At 44.7% G+C, this 18,600-nt stretch overlaps 1 protein-coding gene across 1 annotated transcript in view; it reads right to left on the minus strand.

The window, feature by feature from the left end:
* The window catches only part of tyw1 (tRNA-yW synthesizing protein 1 homolog), a 52,907-nt gene that overhangs the window by 20,425 nt on the left and 13,882 nt on the right, over positions 1-18,600 (minus strand). Inside the window, exons 9-14 of the mRNA XM_079165632.1 lie at positions 15,337-15,389; positions 15,120-15,238; positions 12,393-12,502; positions 8,905-9,082; positions 6,606-6,741; positions 2,103-2,213 (exon numbers count right to left, since the gene is read on the minus strand). Of these exons, the coding sequence (XP_079021758.1) occupies positions 2,103-2,213; positions 6,606-6,741; positions 8,905-9,082; positions 12,393-12,502; positions 15,120-15,238; positions 15,337-15,389 (707 nt within the window). The remainder of the gene's footprint in view (positions 1-2,102; positions 2,214-6,605; positions 6,742-8,904; positions 9,083-12,392; positions 12,503-15,119; positions 15,239-15,336; positions 15,390-18,600) is intronic.

Below are 18,600 nucleotides of genomic sequence, written 5' to 3' on the forward strand. Positions count from 1 at the left end.
AGAGCCGTCACATAGAATAGATGGAAACAATGAAATCATAACGCAGCAGTCACACCAGGCAGAGAGGGCAAACACTGTCGCTTCTATTCAGATGTGAAGCAGCTACACAACAACGTCAGGTCAACGTCTCAGTGTCGATATTCTGAATGTAGATAGCGATTAAGATTAGGATGAGACGATGTTACGGTCAAACCCTCTCGCCCACTCGTCTAGAGATCCTGTTCCAGGACATTTCAGTGATGATCCAGCTGGTAAGACAGACAGGTGCCAAAAACTAATGAATCGCAAAATGCAAATTTGGAAGCTACTATTCAGTTAAGCTTTGTTTATACTCGAGCGAGGCACCGTAGGGCGAGCCTCGGCAGACGGCGTGCGAGCTACGAGCGCACACAAAGGCGTTGATGCTCTATGTGCTGGTCGTTGCATTATTATCCGAGACGCCAGAGGTCGCACAAACAAAATGTACTGCCAAGAACCAAAAAGACAACGAGCGTAACCCGGCTAAACGCCATAAACCAACCTCCACAATGCCGAGGAGGGATTGTAATTATCTGTAAACTCATATATATGGACTACTTTATTGCCTTTATACAAGCCCTGTAAAGAAATAAGTCATTATTACATGCATTATAAAGAAACAAAGGTTTATAATTTGATTTGGCTGCTAAATATTTACTCAGACCTCCGGTTTCTAAAGCGCCTTCTTTGTGTAATCCCGAGAGTAGACATGTAATTATGGCTTTTAACAGTAAACCATTTGTGATCGTCACATCTGAACAAGCTCTGGTACGCCAAGTTATAAAAATTCAGAGGTGCACAACCGAGTGCCGCGATCACTTGCCGAGCCTTCACGCTCGATGCGCATTTTATTTAAAGCACAATTTTTTTAATCTATGCAAAAGGGAACTGGCAGTGAATGCAGGGAGGCCAAAACTGGAGTTAAATGATCTGGTTTTCTTGAACTGGTGAGAATTCTAGCGGCAGCATTTTGGACCGATTGAAGGCGATGGCGGCAAAATCTGGGTAATACCTGAATACATGACAGTAATCAAGTCCAGCATGAGCCCATGGGTGCTGTCATTACAGCAGCGTTGGTGTTTATTGGCGCAGAATATCTGTAGATGTCGTTCTGAGATCAGTGGCTTTTTATCTGCCAGTACATTTTCGCCTGAGGGCTCCTACTTACCCAACACAACAACGCTGAATATTCATGTTGGACCTTTTTTAGTAGCCATAAAAGCAACAAGTCATCGAGTTAGTTCTGTCGCTAAACTAAAACCCTCACCAACAAAGACGACCAGAAACGTACTCACACTCACAGCACTTACTGGCAACATCAATGATTCATAAAGTTAGACAAACATAAATTTGCTCACACGCAGAAGTTTAAATAATAAAAAGCTTCAGATAACGAACAAAAGTCTTTTTGGCTCTTAGTGAGAGTACTCGGGATGTTTGAAAGGGTCCTTTGTGGCCCTTTCATTTTGGATAAAACTAAAATTAGAAATGATGGATGACCTGACGAAAGTTGAGTTTTCAGTTTGAATATCAGTTTCCCTTGATGTACAAATTGGTGGAGTGCCAGCGAGACAAGCGAGGAAGCTGCTGACTCACTTCCATTTGAAACATTTCAGTTTGTTCATTGGCTGAACTAATTCAATACAAATGTTTCTCATTCTGCTTGTTTCCCCTCCGGTGGGGAATATATCAACACTATATCTCTGAGACGAGGGCAGTCCCTCACATCGTCATAGCGTGGTCGATTTAAGAAATCGCAGACGATGTGTATGTGCGGTGGGAGACGTCATAAGATTTCCTCTCGCACAGATTATTGCTGTAAAAAGCAGCCAGTGCTACTGGCTCATTTGTGTTATGAAAACTCATTAATGAGGCGCGACTGTGGAAGGCTTTGCTATTCGGAGGGTTTACTCCAGACACACACATCAAAGCTCAGTACTGAAAACAGATGAAAACAGAGCAATAGAGACAAATAAAGCCGGCCGGGATGAAGACGATGATTGCGCTGTGATAAATAAGACATCAAATGAATGAGCGGAACAGAAAACACGATCGGATAGAAAGTCTGTGCCGCTGAACTTTACCTTGACCTCAATGAAGTCCGGCTGGCCCAAAGCGATGAGCTCCGAGTAAGACAGCATCTCCTCCACATTCCAGGCCTTCACCAGCGTCAGTCTGTACACCGTCCGCTGCCTCTGGATGGTTTTAAAGTGGAGGAATAAACATGAGATTGTTGTATTAACAGTGCGTTGCATATTTAATGTATTATAGGTTTAAAGACGGATCTTAAACAACCACATCCAACAGATTGAGAGCCAACAACACGTTTGTGCAACACATCGGAATGATTTTTATAGGTTTTGGACACGGCTATAAAAACCAGAATTAGATGAAGTGTTAAAACAGTGAGTGCAGCCATAAGCTAGGAGTGTAATAATCATCTGAACTGCAACAATTCAACGAACGCAGCAAAAAAAAAAACCCTTCATAACACACATACTGTAGTTCTCTTTTGAAATAATAATAACAATAAAAAAAAGGTCAAAAGTCGGTCGTTCAAATGGGGGAAAACAGGCGTTGCCATCGGTGAGCAATGACATCATATCACTAGTTGTTGCCACCAACATCTGTCGTCCACAGGCAACACAGCAGCTCACAGATGTCCTCTCAACCTGCTCTCTGTCTTCTGCCGGTTGCTAATGCGCTAACGACTGCTGCGCTAACGACTGCTGCGCTAACGACTGCTGCGCTGCACATGTTCAGGATTACACATGCCGATCTAAAGGATGAAGATCGGGGCCAATCCGGGCATTTTCATTTAAAATAGTATCCACCATGAGACACCTTTTCCAGTGGCGTCTCCAATGATTTGTTTAATCCAGGTACAATAGCGAACAGGGAAGGAAGCAAGGAAGCGAGTTATGTGAGCAGAACCACATCAAGTTTAAACACTTTGCAGGTGCTCCACGTCTCTGACGTCTGTTTTTAGTTGAGCTTTAGGATTGTGTTCATTCTGAGGTGAAGAGGATTTATTCCATCCTTGCTCCAACAAAAACATTGTTGGAACCCAGGCTAGATTTTCTTATTATTTAAATAAATTGTAGGTTTACACATTTTAATATAGGCCTACTTTATGTTGTTTAAAAAAAGAATTAACCTAAATACACGTCGAAATATATATCAAGCTTCCCTTCTTATTGGCAAATATATACAGATTCAAATTGATGTTGAGGCAGAGCAAACCTGATCCGGTGCTCAGTTAACTCTCTCTGGGTAAATACAGCACTGACAAAAAATCCCTGCTCACAGCTCAATGGTGTCGACTCAGGCTGTTGTTGTTGGTGTACAGCAGGAGAAAGAGGATTATTGAGAATGTGACGGAGAGGAAGAAAGACCGGGAAAGACTCGGAGATGAAAGAGGGGGGGACGGACGGTGAGGACGGAAGACGTGAGGAAACGGACGATACAAAGAAACGAGACAATGGGAGAAGAGAGAGAGAGAGAGCGAGAGCACTCTTTGGCTCGTTTCCTCACGCTCTCACCAGAAGGTTATCTGTAACACTAGGTCCTTTCAGCCCAGTAGGGGAGGGGATAATTGGCCAGTGGAAGCAGGCAGGTGAGGTATTTCAGGCTGCCTCGATTCCAAATCCGACACCGAGGCACAACTCCATCAAATCCCCCCTGCGCACTGTCAGGGAGGCCAGGTGGAGGAGAACAGAGAGGGATGAGCGCTAAGGATGGAGATAGAGCCCACCGTGAAATGGAGACAGGGGGGGGGGGGACAGAAAGGGGACGTTTATTTTTGGAAACGAGGAAGTTGCACACAGGGAAGCCATATTGTCAGACTGACTCGTATACGTACAACCCTCTGGAGGCAAATTAGAATCGGATTTATAATGCTAAATAACCACATATGCCTGAGTTAGTGTTTTTTAAAGTGGCAATTAAAAACTTTTGTCTATAAAACTTTAATGAGTCAAGGGTTTGTTAGCTCTAAGATACAACATTTAAAGCATTGCTCTCCATTTTATTCCATCCATACTTGAACATGCCGAGGGTCAAAAGCCAAAACTACTACTCAAATCATCATTCTTTAAACGCATCACACTAAAAGAATTTGCATAACCTTATCTAATATCCTTATTATAATAATTATCTGAATGAACCTGCATAACGCCCCCGTAGTAGAGGACTCCTCAGTACATGTTAAATACTTTTTATTTTACTTTTAATTCTCAGGATCAATTACAGAGTGATTCAGCTCTCTGGCGTGAACTCTGGCATACATTAATATTGACCAGTTTCCATTTATTCATTTCTTGCCCCTGCATTGAGTGTTTTATTCTCTTAGCAGTCTCCATCTCTCTCTCCATCTCTCCCCCCCGAGGCGAGCCGGGTGGAAACAGAGGCGATTATATACACTCTGTAAAGTGAAAGGAACAGGTTGAGATAATGAAAAGTAAGAACGCTGTGAAAGTTTGTCATAAAACCGGGTGAAATATGGGAGAATTTAGACCCCGGGGAGAAAACCGGGAGAATAAAAAAAAAAGCTAAACGTTAAAGTTAACGACAAATTAGACATTTGTTTGTTTGACAGCAATTATAAAAGCAATTCTTGAGATTGACGGCTCCTTGAACTGTCAGCATTGGAAATAATGAGATTCCAGTGAGTGTGCAGTGAATGTGCCAGCGGGCAGAAGAGTCACCGGTCTGCCCTCGACTGGATGAACCTCGAGTCACTTAGAGGGTTAACCAGTGATACCAACAATCACCAACATCCCACAGTAGACATGTCTGGTGTTAATGGGTTGTTTGAATGGAGGCTTAAATATGGTCCGATAGAGAAGTAGACAAACACTGTAAGATGCTTGCTCCGAATTTATTTAGCATTTAATGTAATTTACACTCATTATAGTGTAGCTTTAGGAGGCTGTATGCAAACGGTTTAGGGTCTATAGAACTCTGATGACTGGATCCTTTACTGTAACGACCTTAAAGTTGACAGGATGTGATGCAGCGCTGACAGAAGTGGATCATCTTAACGTCATAACGGTAGTATTCATGACAACGCCATTGATTCCTTTAACTGTAACGTGGCCCTGTTATTTGACCTCACATTGATACTTGCTCGTTGGTGGAGTAGTGAAAGCGGTGAGCCGTCTCCTCCGACACCTCAAGCTGAGCGCTGATGAATTTGTCCGTAGTGTGCTAAAGCGTGTAACAAGAGGAAGCCGGCCCATTACAGAAAGGTGTAACACGGGTTCCCGTCTGAGGAACTCCACGTCTTTCTCAAGGTCAATTTGCCGCTGCACCCAAGCATTCTTTTTCCTCACTTGTTTTAGGAAACACACTAACAGGGAGAATGGATTTACACAGGAGGTCTGGTGGCTAGATTCAGTGCTGAGATACTGGCCTTTCCCTCGGCTCATGAATGATGGCAAGGTTATTGGATGCACTTTCACACACTTGTAAAGTGTAATGTAAGGTTGAAATGTACACCTCCGGATGTTTCCATTCTTTCAGTGGCGGCAGTGGCACCGCAGTATAAAGCCAAACTGTTAAAAGAATCCCTAAATAGCCACTCTTCCACCGTTGTCTAAAGTGTTAAAGGTTTGATCTGCTCCGTCATTCACTGCCATCTTGCCGCCATCGCATAGACATTTGGTAAATGTAGAGGACATCTCAATCTGTGCCTTCTGGGAGGACTCAATCGGCCTTTTCATCAGCTGCTCTGATTCACTCCAAACTAAAAAAAGATGAGTCCACACAGGAGGTAAGAATCTGCCATCTCCAACAGTCTGACAGCGAGGTGGAGATAAGAGGCCACTTGTGTTCAAAATCACAGGAACTGCATCTTTTTATTCAGTTTACCAAGAAATGAACTTGTGTTGTCAAAATCTTCTGTTGCTGTAGAGCTTCAGTATGTTTTCAAGTTTATTGTATTTAAAGATTAAATCGCATAAAACCATCACCGGTCACCAATCCACGACCAAAACACGATATAAATAAATGAATAAATGTGAACTTTGTACCAATACGTGCACACTCGTGCACACTATACATCTCTCCTCATAATGTAGCGAAGGCAAACGATGCTGCACTGCAGTCCTCTCAGTTGGAAGTGAATCAGACATATTTACAGGACCGGACCAGTTTTCTGGATGTTTTAAAACCTCAGATCAATGTACTTTTCTGTTCCTGTAAATATCAAGTCATGGGTTTTGCACATTTACATATTTTTTTCGGCAAATTCCAATGTTATTATAAAAACATGCTGATAAGACATTACTTCTATTATTAATTATGATTTTGAAGTTGACCGCAAACTTGAAGCACTTCAATGAGCGAGTCAACCTGTGATCCACACTATAGAGCACATGCAGTGACGCGCTGCGTGGTCCAGACAGAAATGTACAGCTTTAGCATCGTGCAACTGTTGAGCAATTGTTTTACCTTCCTGTTGCAGGGAAATTTGACCGAGCCGACATTCTTTTTGAGCAGCATCTCTCGCTTCACAGCAACGTGCCGTTTAACCCTCTGGTTCACAAGCTCATCTTCTCTTTCAATTAGCTCGGTGAGCAGCTCACCTTCTCTCCCAGGGCCCGGAGGCTGCCCAGGAAGCGGGGCCAGAAGTCCTTGAAGAGCGGTCGGTCGATCTTCTTCAGACTGTCTTTGGTGCTGGCGTCCACGCTGACATACAACTGGGTAACCGGAACCAGGCTCCTGGAAATGAGAGAAAACACAGAACAGAGATGAGGATCAGAACGATCCAGTTTGAGAGAGAGAGCGAGAGCGAGAGCGAGAGCGAGAGCGAGAGAGAGAGAGAGAAGAACCTGATGAGAACGGTAGTACGAAACCTCGGGGGGCATTTAAAAAACACGAGAACAAAAGGAAAACAAAAAGTATATATTTAAAATTAAAATAGCTAGTCAGCCTCAATGTCATCAAGACCTCTCCACACTCTCAAAACACACGAGTGCATTGTCTGCTCTCTGACTTCTTGTTGTTTCATGAATATTACCGAGACAACGGCATGCTTCAAACACTATGTAGTTGCGCTAAAGGTCACAAATTTACAGACAACTGATGGCAAAATGAGGAGGCAGAGTGAAAAACAAGAAGTGCTTCTCATCCATATGTGGCACAGTGTGAAAGAGCAGGAAGGACGCACCCGACTAGAACCAGAGATGTGGAAAAGACACGCAGGACAAACAAGAAGAAGAGCGCTGCCCTTTCATGCGTCTTTAGACGGGAGATACGGATTTGTGCTGTGCAAGAGGGGCAATTATGGAAAGATGCAAACACAACCAATTAGCCAAATGAGCAGGGAGACAGAAAGTATGGGAATGCAGCTCTTTCTACTTCTGGTGAATCTCAGTTTCCCCTCGACGAAGCAGCGCTGGAATAGAGACTCAATAAACTGCAGCAGCTCATCTCCAACCAGGTGGCTCTGACAGACAGGAACAAGATGGCCGACGGCTGCCGTCCTCATCCTGCTCCGTGAGTGGACCATAAGTCTGATCAGATGGCCGAACCACCTCAGCTGGTTCCTTTCGACATGAAGGAGCAGGTCTGAGCTCCTCCCCCTCCCTCTAAGGCGGAGACCAGACACCTTACAAAGGAAGCTCATTTTGTCCGCTTTAATCCACCATTTCATATTTCTATCACCACCCAAAGCTCATGAGCATCGGTGAGGGTCAGAACGTAGATGGACCGGTGAATTGAGAGCTTTGCGTTCCACCTCTTCACCACAGCGGTCCGGTGCAACGCCCGCCTGTCCATCTCACGCTCCACGTTTACGCTCACTCGTGAACCGAAAGATACTTGAGCTCCCTCGCTTGGGGCAGTGACTCACTCTCAACCAGTAGGGTCCAATCCATCGTTTTCCAGCCGAGAACCACGGCCTCAGATATACAGGTACCGACTCTCATACCGACCGCCGCAAACCGCCCGAATGCGCGCTAAAGTTCATGGTCTGATGGTGCAAATAGAACCACATCATCTGCAAAGATCAGAGATGCAGTTCGGAGTTCTTCTTACACTTCCCACTCTATACTGCACATGTGATGGGAAACAAAGGGACGTCAGAGGGGCACACAGCCACAGCGGAGTGTTGACACAGAGTGCTGAGTCGAAGCCGTATTGCAGGCAAAGATCACACTCCGGTCACTTCAGTACGTTTCCTCCTCAGACACAAAACTTTTCCTGTTGATGCTCAACAGCATCTAAAAGTACAAAGTAAAGAAGTGTGTGTGTGTTTGTGAGCCATGCACACAAAGCCACCTGAGGTGGTATTTCCTTTTATGAATTTTTCATACGGTTACAGTAGGGGCATAATGTACGTGCCTCTAGGAACCGTGCCTGTGTGAACTTCTTTCGCTTTTTATAAAGTTCACCAATTTACCAATCCCTTTAGTGCTGTAAGAGCAGCGAGTGAACGTTCATTAATGACGCTTTAAAGTTCACCACATTACAAAAGAAAAACATCTCACTTAGGGGCAGATGAGGTCATGCAGACAGTTTGACGTACAGACGTTTTGACATGTTCGGAAACCTTTTGAAGTGGAATTTGACAATGTATTGCTATTTCTCATGTCTCGAGCCGAACAAACAACGCCATTGCTTTGTACCCTCCTTGTTAAAGGACAGAGCATCACGATCGTGGAGACTGAACCTTTGATCCTTGCCGCTGCGACACACTCCTACACCATACTTTCCAATTCACCCCCACCCCCCCCCCCCAGACTTCAAAGAAAAGAGCTTGCGAAGGCATAATACGCTACAGAGACTTAATGAGCCAGAACAGATTGGCTGGAATGTGTATTTCGAGAGAAGAAACAAAAACGGCGACACAAACAAGTTGTGCGTGTCCATTTGTGCCCCTACCTGATTTCCCGAGGGAACTGTGCGTTGGTGACCAGGAAGCTGGAGATGCGGTGGGAGTGGAGGAGGCGGATGAAGGTGTTGATTTCGGGGTACATGATTGGCTCACCCACCAGGGACAGGGCACAGTGCTTGACAGCCAGGCCTTCCTCGTACCGCTCGGGTTTCACTCCGGGGACGCCTGCAGGTGGAGAGAGGTCAGCGGCTTAATACATTATAGTTTTCATGTCCACCTTTGACCCAATCAATGATCTCCCAACAACAACAACAAGGAGGAGGGACCTTTAAATGTGGAAGAATGAATCAAAACGGGGAAATGTCAGCATGAGGTCAGGCTTTGAAGGGAGGTCAAACTAAGTCATTACAGGAGAGACGTGTGGTGCTCATGAAAAATGAGCGGCGGAGAGGAGAAACTGTGAAAGTCTGTGAGCCTTGGGTGTCGGGCTCGGAGCCCAGTCTCTCCTTCTTTCCACTGGGCGGTCTTGGACCCAATGTTCAGCGCATCACAGGGTGCTGCGAGGATATGCTCAGCAGAAAATCCTGTATTAGGGATGAATGTCATCCGTTTAATAACTATTGCTGTTCAACTTTAAGATTACTGAATAATAGTAATTAACAAAAATAAATGCCCCCCTTCCTACCCCCTTAACTCTGGCGCCCTTGCTCGTACCACACCCAACTTCGAAACTCTCATTTTTATCTCAGCTGCACACCTGTTAAGTTTTGTGACTGCATCTTCACGCGTTGTGACGCCATCGCGTTGAATACATCTGTCCAGACAGAAAAATGAACACCTGGCAAAGTCCTCAAAACTGCCTCTGTGGTACCACCAGGACCACATTCTGCCTCAGCGACAAACACCGACTCACAAGATGAAAATAATGCAAAGCCACACACTGTCGCCACAAGCTAAATGAGATTAATGAACACAACCAGCTGGGAAGCTGAAGAAGAGCCCAAGAGATGCTGCGAGTCTTTATTTGAATGTGTAGATAGAACTGTGGAAAAAAAACAAATAGTGAAAGTTTCATGCGCCGTCATGGGAACTTAATGTGATCTTGCTCTCGCTACAGCAGATGCCATTCCATTTAAGAGTGCATGCAGTGAATCTTAATGAAGTGGAACTTTGGACTGATGCCTTTATATGCTTTATAAGACCCTCTATGAATTATTGATAGGTTTGCAGCATTTTGTGCGTCTGTCCGCGTCGCCTTTCAAAAGGCAAATCACATCTTGCAACAGCTGCGAAGACGAAGACAAACCGTCCCCGAAGAGAAATCCCACTGAACTCTGTTCACAACTACCAGCTGAGAAGATGCTGCGTGTGAGTCAAGTGTGTGAAACCTCATTAAACATATACATCTCATGTTAGTAATGTCAAATCCCATTACATTCTCACATAATTACCTCCCTTGTTGGAGGGCTTTGGGCTGCTGTGTCATGACGGCGACTGCTATGAAGCCGCAGAATTGAATCAAGGGAAGAAGTTATTACCAAAGACCTACCGTGTCCTCTGGATTTGGCCTTCGTTGTCTTGTGGGTTCGACATCACAGGCGATGATTAAGACGTCATTATTCCCTTTTTTGAAGAGTTCTTATCCTTGTTTAAATTTGTTAATGGTGTGCGAGTTAGGAGACGTCTTTTTAAAATTGAAAAGTGCCGCGTTGTTGTAGCTAAGAGAATCACAGAACAAACTATTTCATAAGTCGACTTCGCGGCGAAAGTTAGAACATCGCCAAAGTAGCAGACATAAAGCAGACATAAAGTAAGCTCCTGTGGATTTCGTGGCATTGTCGAGAGCACGCGCTCACTTTGAGTTCATGGTCAGCTAAAGAGCATGTACTGTATCATACCCTAAGTATTGATGGATGTAAAATAAACTACCGGTGAAAACGTTTTATAGTTCAACATAAAGAGGAGCAGGAGCGCCCTGGACACTTGCTGAAGTTGAGAGAAAAAATAAACTCAGAGCAGAAAAGAGGCCGACGTCATTGGTGTTGTTACCGATCGTCCAATCGGATGGATTGAAAAGGCTTTCTGTGGCGAATGCTGGTGGCTACCCGGAGCTGAATGACATCATCAGCGGTGTTTAGTTACCATGGAACCATCTGAACAGAAAACAGCAGGCCAGGAGCAAAAATAATATGCTACAGGAGACTTCCGACGCGTTGGTTTCCTTCATTTAAACTGTACCCATCAGGTTGACAGCACACCAACCTGTTTAATTACACTGTGGGTTTTCAGAGGCATTGTCTGGATTGCTCATTGCGCGAGACATTTAAAAAAACGCATCCCTGTAAATGGAGTTGAAGGCTGCCTAATGTGATTTTGTGGAGCAACTGGAAAGATAAATTCTGGATGATGACAATACGGGCCTGCACTTTGCTCTCATACATTTCTAATTAGACTTGCAAAGCGCTGCTTTGTAAAAGCATCCGAAAATGCGCTTTCCTTTATTTCCTCAGTCCGTCTCAGCTGTAATCCCCTTTTTCTATTTTTTACTTTAAGTGAACTAAAAACCAGCTTACTGTCAACATGAGCTTATGTGCACTATTGTTCCATTATAATAACATCGGGAAAGGACATTTTCCATGATGACGTTCATTATAATACATCATGAATAACTGCTCTGAGAATGATATCATCTATGAAGTCCTTTGAAGACGATGCGCCTCAGCTTTCAGCATTTGGCATCTGTATTATTTCCGGAGTACAATTGCTTCTCTGTTATACGAGAGGGTTCGGCAGTGACTTTGAGGTTAGAGAGGCCACTCCTCTGACTGCAAGGTCGCAGGATCAAGCCGGGCCTTAAGAACACTTCTGCTGGGAGGTAGAGTCACACATGCCCAACATCTTTGATGTCAACCTCCTGTAGAGTTTGTATGCCTTGATGAATTTAAGGCTAAATGTTAGCTCTGTCAGTCGCCACAGTTTGCACCGTTTGCTGCGAGCCGCCAGTTTGCTGTTGTCATGTTAAGAGGCAATAAAATTGCTTCCAATCTCGTAGATAGCACCTTTAATTGCTTTATTAAAAACAACATATTGTATCTAGAACAACATATCTAGAACTATAAACATTAGCTGCAGTGAAGATCTCGTTTAAAACCTTTAAATCATTCTGGGATGAAAAAACATTGTTCAATCAGTAATTGTTTGCTTTAATAAAAGTCGAATTACTGTGTTACCACCGTGTTTTGACAACATTTCCTAAAACCTCTGAAAGAAAACCTGCTCAGGGAATACTCACAGGATGATCACTAAATCTGTTTTGACTGAGCTTTGGGCGTCCAACCAGCCGTCCTCAGCCAAAGCTGGTAGCCGCCAGAGAAAAGAAGTCTCAACGGCCAACAGTGTGAGTACTAATGGAGCACTAATGGAGCCCAAAAATGTGTGTCAACTGCCACTGATGGGCGGATGAACAGAGTTATACCAAGAGGTGGAGCGGGAGGGACCGCTCATGTTTGCATGTGTGACCTTCTAAAAGACGAACCTCTGAACTGTCGAATCATGCTCTGGTGCTTCTCCATGGCGTCCTGCAGGATCTTCTCAGCGGGGTCCATTTTCCAGCGCCACTCTGTGCCCACGGGGTTGGTGTGATGTCTGTTGGTGGGGCGCGCAGGTAAACAGGTAAAGCACAACAGCAGACACACTGTAACCAATGCTTCTGCCCCAGTTGCTCGTTGTCTGCTGGGGCACTACGGTCGTGTTTACGCTCGTCTTTTTAACGCCACTTTTGTGACCGGATGCACCAGATTGTACCTCAGCCGAGTCCACATATGCATGTGTTCCTCTGATTTAGAGGGATTTAGGGCGATAAGCGTCTTTCTAACAAAGTGATAATTCTATTCAATTTCTAAAAACATGAAAAAATGCATCATACTGTAAAAAAACGGCACCTCCGTTGGGTGTGAATAACACCTTCTGACTGTCTCAGTGTGATGTCTAGGTGCAACAACAAATCCTGAAGGCATCGCGTCTGTTGCATGCATATGCACACGCATGCCGGCCTCTCACATCAAATCTAGTTCCACCTGTTGCTACAAAGAGGTGGCTGGTGAGGGCAGCGGCGAGATTACATCTGTGCCCTGAAATTGCCTCACTTCCTGTCATGCCACATGGCCGTCTGAAAGGAGACTGGTGTATCTGTAGTGACAGGGAGGCAGGTCGCCGTGGCGACCTTTCCGTGCGACGTTTAAAAAAAAAAAAAAAAAAAGGAATTGAAGGGAGTGAAAGGCCTCGGTGTCTTACCGCTGTCACGATGAATCAGTGTCCACCTTTAGGACTCGCGGTTATGCCGGCCATTCGTCTCCTGCGCTTAAATCGTTAACTGGTTTGGGTTTGGCGTTCCCTCAGTATTTACAGCGCCTCGAGCTACCCGCTCATCGGTCTGATGGAGCTCCGGATGCTGGCGGCACGGGGGACGGGAGCAAACTGTTCGGCTGCACTCGCTGCCATTAAACAGAGCTGATTGAAAATCTGTGAAAGTTCACTTTAAAGTCCCCGTGAAACGGATGTTAGGGTGTCTCTAGCTTCTGTTACGGTTTTCTATTGCTTGATGGCTCATCCTGCACTCACAGGTGTTTACAACAAAACAACAAAAAGATCCAATCAAATGAGACTTTGGGGGACCAGCTAGCCACACTGGTCATACAAAACCAAACGTTGCCGTATGTAGGCGGTAGCAACGGAGCAATACTGAGAAATAGGAAGAGATGTTTGGGTATCATAATAAATATATATAAAATCAATCATTTTCAACCAGCTCTGTGTCACTGCGAGTGAGGGAGGTGTGTGTAGCTCCTCTGTAGCTTCGTACCGAGCAAAAACCCTTAAGTCCGCCCATTTTGCAGCAGTCCAATCAAATGTGAAGGATTTTAATTAAATCCCTCTGGGAAACTGTACACCGCTGAAATGTTCTGTGAAATACGTCACGGTGCAGAAGCTAAAGACGCTTTCACTTCTGTCTCGCTGGGACACCTGGGGTCAGTTAGATGTTTCAGACTAGTCTGTAGTCTTATTTTACCCAGAATTCATAGCAAATTAGTCCTACTTGACAGTCATGACCCAGACAGCTTTGTGCAACAGATGAATTAAGACTGCTATCTGAAGTCTGACTGTTAGTTTGATCTGAGCCAGGTCTCCAATGGGGGTACGAGTACCCCTAGGGCTACTGTGGAGTACTGCAGGGGTTATGGGAGATATTCTTTAAAAGCATTTCATTGTACAAAACATATCTTTAAAGCATGTTTTTTTTTGTCGAAACGATTTTCTTTCGGTGGATTGCTCCCTCCGGGTGGGGACGGAGTGCCTACCTCAAGCGAAGGAGTTCAAGTATCTCGGGGTCTTGTTCACGAGTGAGGGTAAGATGGAGCGGGAGATCGACAGGCGGATCGGTGCGGCTGCAGCAGTAAAGCAGGCGCTGCACCGGACCGTCTTGGTGAAGAGAGAGCTGAGCCGGAAGGCCACCCTCACCTATGGTCACGAACTCTGGGTCGTGACCGTAAGGACAAGGTCGCGGCTACAAGCGGCCAAAATGAGTTTCCTCCGTAGGGTGGCCGGGCTCAGCCTTAGAGATAGGGTAAGGAGCTCGGACATCAGGAGGGAGCTTGAGCCGCTACTCCTTCGCGTCGAAAGGAGTCAGCTGAGGTGGTTCGGGCATCTAATTAGGATGCCTCCTGGACGCCTCCCACTGGAGGTTTTCCGGTCACGTCCAACTGGGAGGAGACCCCGGGGAAGACCCAAAACACGCTGGAGGGATTATATCTCCCAACTGGCCAGTATGAGCAGGAAAATGTTGCGGGCGAGAGGGAAGTCTGGGTCAGCCTGCTTGGCCTGCTGCCACCGCGACCCGACCCCGGATAAGCAGAGGAAAATGGATGGATGGATGGATTTTTTTTCTCAATCCGAGTGAGAAATATCCACTTCAGCAGCAACTTACATACACCAAACTCTCCTGTTTCATTCCTGTCTATATTCTGAAGGGGTTTTACAGATGGGTTTGTTCATATATCATTCTTAGCCTGATTTATAGGACATTGTACTACTAAAAACATGGCAAAAATGTAATTGTTCTTCATGGCTGACAGTATTTTCTGATTCATGGAGTGATACAAAGACTTATCCAAAATGCCCCTCTGTAAAAACTGTTGACTCTAATTTGGCAACAAAGTTAAAAGAAGCTGGCCCTCCGCAGTGGCTTCACCCTGCAGGTACGTACCTCCAGCAGAACACACACTTGTTGGCACAGGCGAGGCTGGGCGTGGTCTCCATGCAGCGGTGGGACTCGATGCCATAGAACGTGTGCTTGTAACAGCCTCCTCTCCCTCGCAACATGGACTGATCAACAGAAAACAAACACCTTTCATGTCATTCAGGCATTCGGTAAAAAAATGAATAAAGTAAAACGCTTCATTGAGGAGTCAACCCCCAGTTACCTTGGTCCATCGGCAAAGCTTCACTCCCGAATGACTTCCAATGAGTTTGTACCCTGTGGGAGAGAAAAGGAAAGAACATGAGAACAGCAGTAAACACCACTTTGACCCAGAGCATAGACAAGTTGGGGATCCCATTGGGTCTGAGCGGGATTCATCAGCAGAGCCCTGCTAAACATTCACAAAGTCACACTCAGTCACAGTCCTCAGAGGCTACTGAACATCTCCAGTCAAGCAACTGAAGGGCACGTCAGCAGCTTCACTCTCCGTCAGCACAAAGGGAGGATTAAAGTACTTCACAGGTCTGCCTCTCTATCCTCTTATACCACCGCGGCCCTAATACCACTGGCTGTGAATGGCTACGCTTGATGGTCTTTGCAGGCTTGCTTTTTTTTTCCTTTTACACATCCTCCTCTGTGATGTCTATCAAAAAGAATAGCTTCATCTGTATCCCTTAATCTGCTCAAGAAATACCGGAACATGATATTGGGACGGCTTCCAGGGGAATCAAGAAGGGCTCACTTTTTAAAGACCCGACGCTCAAAAGAGACTTTCCAGTTAAGCCGAGCAGCGACGGAACAGAATTGATGTGGAATTCAGGTGGGAGCTCTTTATTTTCAAACCTTTTTTTGCTGTTAAATCCTTGTAGCTGCAATATCCAATCAAACACACAGCAGGAGATTTGTGTCAGTTTGATGGAGATGAGTCAAATACAAACGTTATTCATCAAGGCTGAACGGTGAAAACACTCATTTTTGATACACCAGCTGAATGAAACAGCCTTTGATCAAAGATGTTCTTTAGAGAATTAGAACGAGCTTACACACAGAATGCCATTTCGGTTTGTGTTTGTAGTGCATTTCTTCTTTGGGGCAAAAAGAAGTTGGCTGACCAGCACCAAGTTGCCACCAAAAAAGCACGACCTCAACTACCCTTGCTCCCAGCAACTGCAAATATACACTCCCAGGCCAACGCGAGTGTGGAAACCACGGTAAGGACCTGGACCCGCTGGCAGAGTATTTAAGCATTAATGATCAGCAATGTTTCCCTCTCCTGTGTTTGTTTGGGGAAATCGATTTCCAATGCCTCTGTGCCCTTCAATGAGTCGGGGGAGAGGCTCGTGCCAAGGGGAGGGGGAGGGGGAGGAGGAAATAAAAAAGTCTTTCTATCTCCCCTGAGAAATTGGCATCTGCTGTACTATTGTGCCAGGCATCAATATTTGAGACAATGAAGGGGAGGGAGGGTTCTGAAATCAGGTTCACTAGGAGGCATCACAACAACAACAAAAAGCAAGTGCACAGGTATTTAAGTGCATGCATGTGTGTGTGTTTGTGTGTGTGCTCAGTACTTAATTATATATATTCTGCCCAATCAATTCTCAACACCCCCACATCTAACATTCCTCTCAATGAGTCATCGTCACTCTGGTTGGAAATTTTGAAAAATGAAACCTAAATTAAAATGAACTAGAATAACTGCGTTGCGGTTCTATAGCTCTGCCAACCAGTGCTGTTTACATCCATGTCTGTCTGAAACATCACTTCATTATTTTATCCTTTTAGGTATTTCTTTTGGTGAAATCGTCAATTAGCAAATAAAGTTGTGGCCAAAATCTGACCACCAAATTGTAATCAGTTCATCTATTGAGTCCAGGTGGACGTTTGTGCCAGATTTGAAGAAACTCGCTCCAGGAGATCCCTGAGACGTGGCGTTCACAAGAACGGGACGGACGGACAACCCCAAACATAATCCTGCTGAAACGGAAAATGGATTGAAAGGCTGTTACTCATCAGCTTCCATTGACTGTCTTAGTGACCACCCGCTTTAAAGAGGAATACAAATTGCCACTTAAAGGTAAGTTGCTGTTACAAATAGCTGCTGAATAGAAACAAGTTCTTACCCACAAGCTTGGGATCTGTATCGAACAAAACGCAATACAGGTCGACTCCAACTGTGGACTTGAATAACTTGAAATAAAAGACAACGTTATTGGCAATTCCGCTAACAACTTATACTTTGATACTCTGTGCTCCACTCCGAGCTGCCTGAGGGAAATCAAACGAGGGAGGGAATGTGTTTCATCTGAGAGAGAGGGGGAATCAGCCTAATTTGTTTGGAGAGCTCTGCAGCTTCTTCTTCTTCTTTCAGGATCTCACAGGAACTAGTTTTCCCCCAAAAAGATCAAAAAGAAGACATCATATGTTTTTAATGTTTCAATTATACTTTTATCTGTGAGAGTAGCCCTGTCGCGATAATTATGTTATCGACTTATACGATATATGGACGTGACCTCAATCATTTCTGCTGACCTCGACATTGACCATTATGCCAGAATAAACAGCATTTAAAGGAGTTGGACACGGCGCAGACAATGCACATTTGTGTTAACTGAGCCCAAGAGTCCGTTGTATTTAGTGTTCTGGTTTTATTCATTTTGAATTTCTTTATATTCCAAAGTCTGAATATTCTTAAAATGTAATTGAATGTTTAGTGGCATCATTTTCTTGTTAAAACTTCATTTAAATATAAATAAAATGTTGCAATTTGTTGCAGTAGATGTGCCAGTTTTTACATCAATGAAATAATATACAGCGTTCACCATTGATTAGGATTGAAGAGATGCATGTGCTCTAACCCGTTACCATGACTATTTCAAATGGACGGCCGCCCACTCGGTTCACTCTTCACCATCACAAACACAAACAAACAGATTTCATGTACAGTCTCATGAGTCTCAGCAAACTGTTTTCTTAAATGTGCAGCATTATTGTTGGACGTTACAGTCTCGATGACTTCTGCATTCATGTCACGCCAGAAAAAGGCTGAACAGGAAAGACAGCCTTCAAAAAGACCCAACATCGTTTAAACAATGCCAAAACTTTCATCCTTCATCCTTTCATTGCACATGAAACAAACCGTCAAAACCGGGACCGACTGGTGCCAACAAGAAGCGGGTCAACATTTGGTCCAATGAAGTGAAGTCTTGCTCACAGAGTCCTATTTATAGAGAGTTGTGTGAGCCAACAGTGGGGGTTAACTGGCTGGCCTGTGTTGTACTGGAGAATAGACTAAATAGAGAGCAGATAGTGAAATGTTTCAGACAGAACTAAAGAGTCGACAACTGAGGCTTTCCGCCTACATGGAGAACATACGGATAAACTGCACGAGGCTTCACTTACCAAAACACAAAGGCAACATCATAAAAGCTGAGCCATACTTAACACTTCAGATGTGACTACAATACATCCCAACTTTCACAGGCAACAC

This window comes from Pholis gunnellus, assembly GCF_910591455.1.
Source record: "Pholis gunnellus genome assembly, chromosome: 9".
Lineage (NCBI taxonomy): Eukaryota > Metazoa > Chordata > Actinopteri > Perciformes > Pholidae > Pholis > Pholis gunnellus.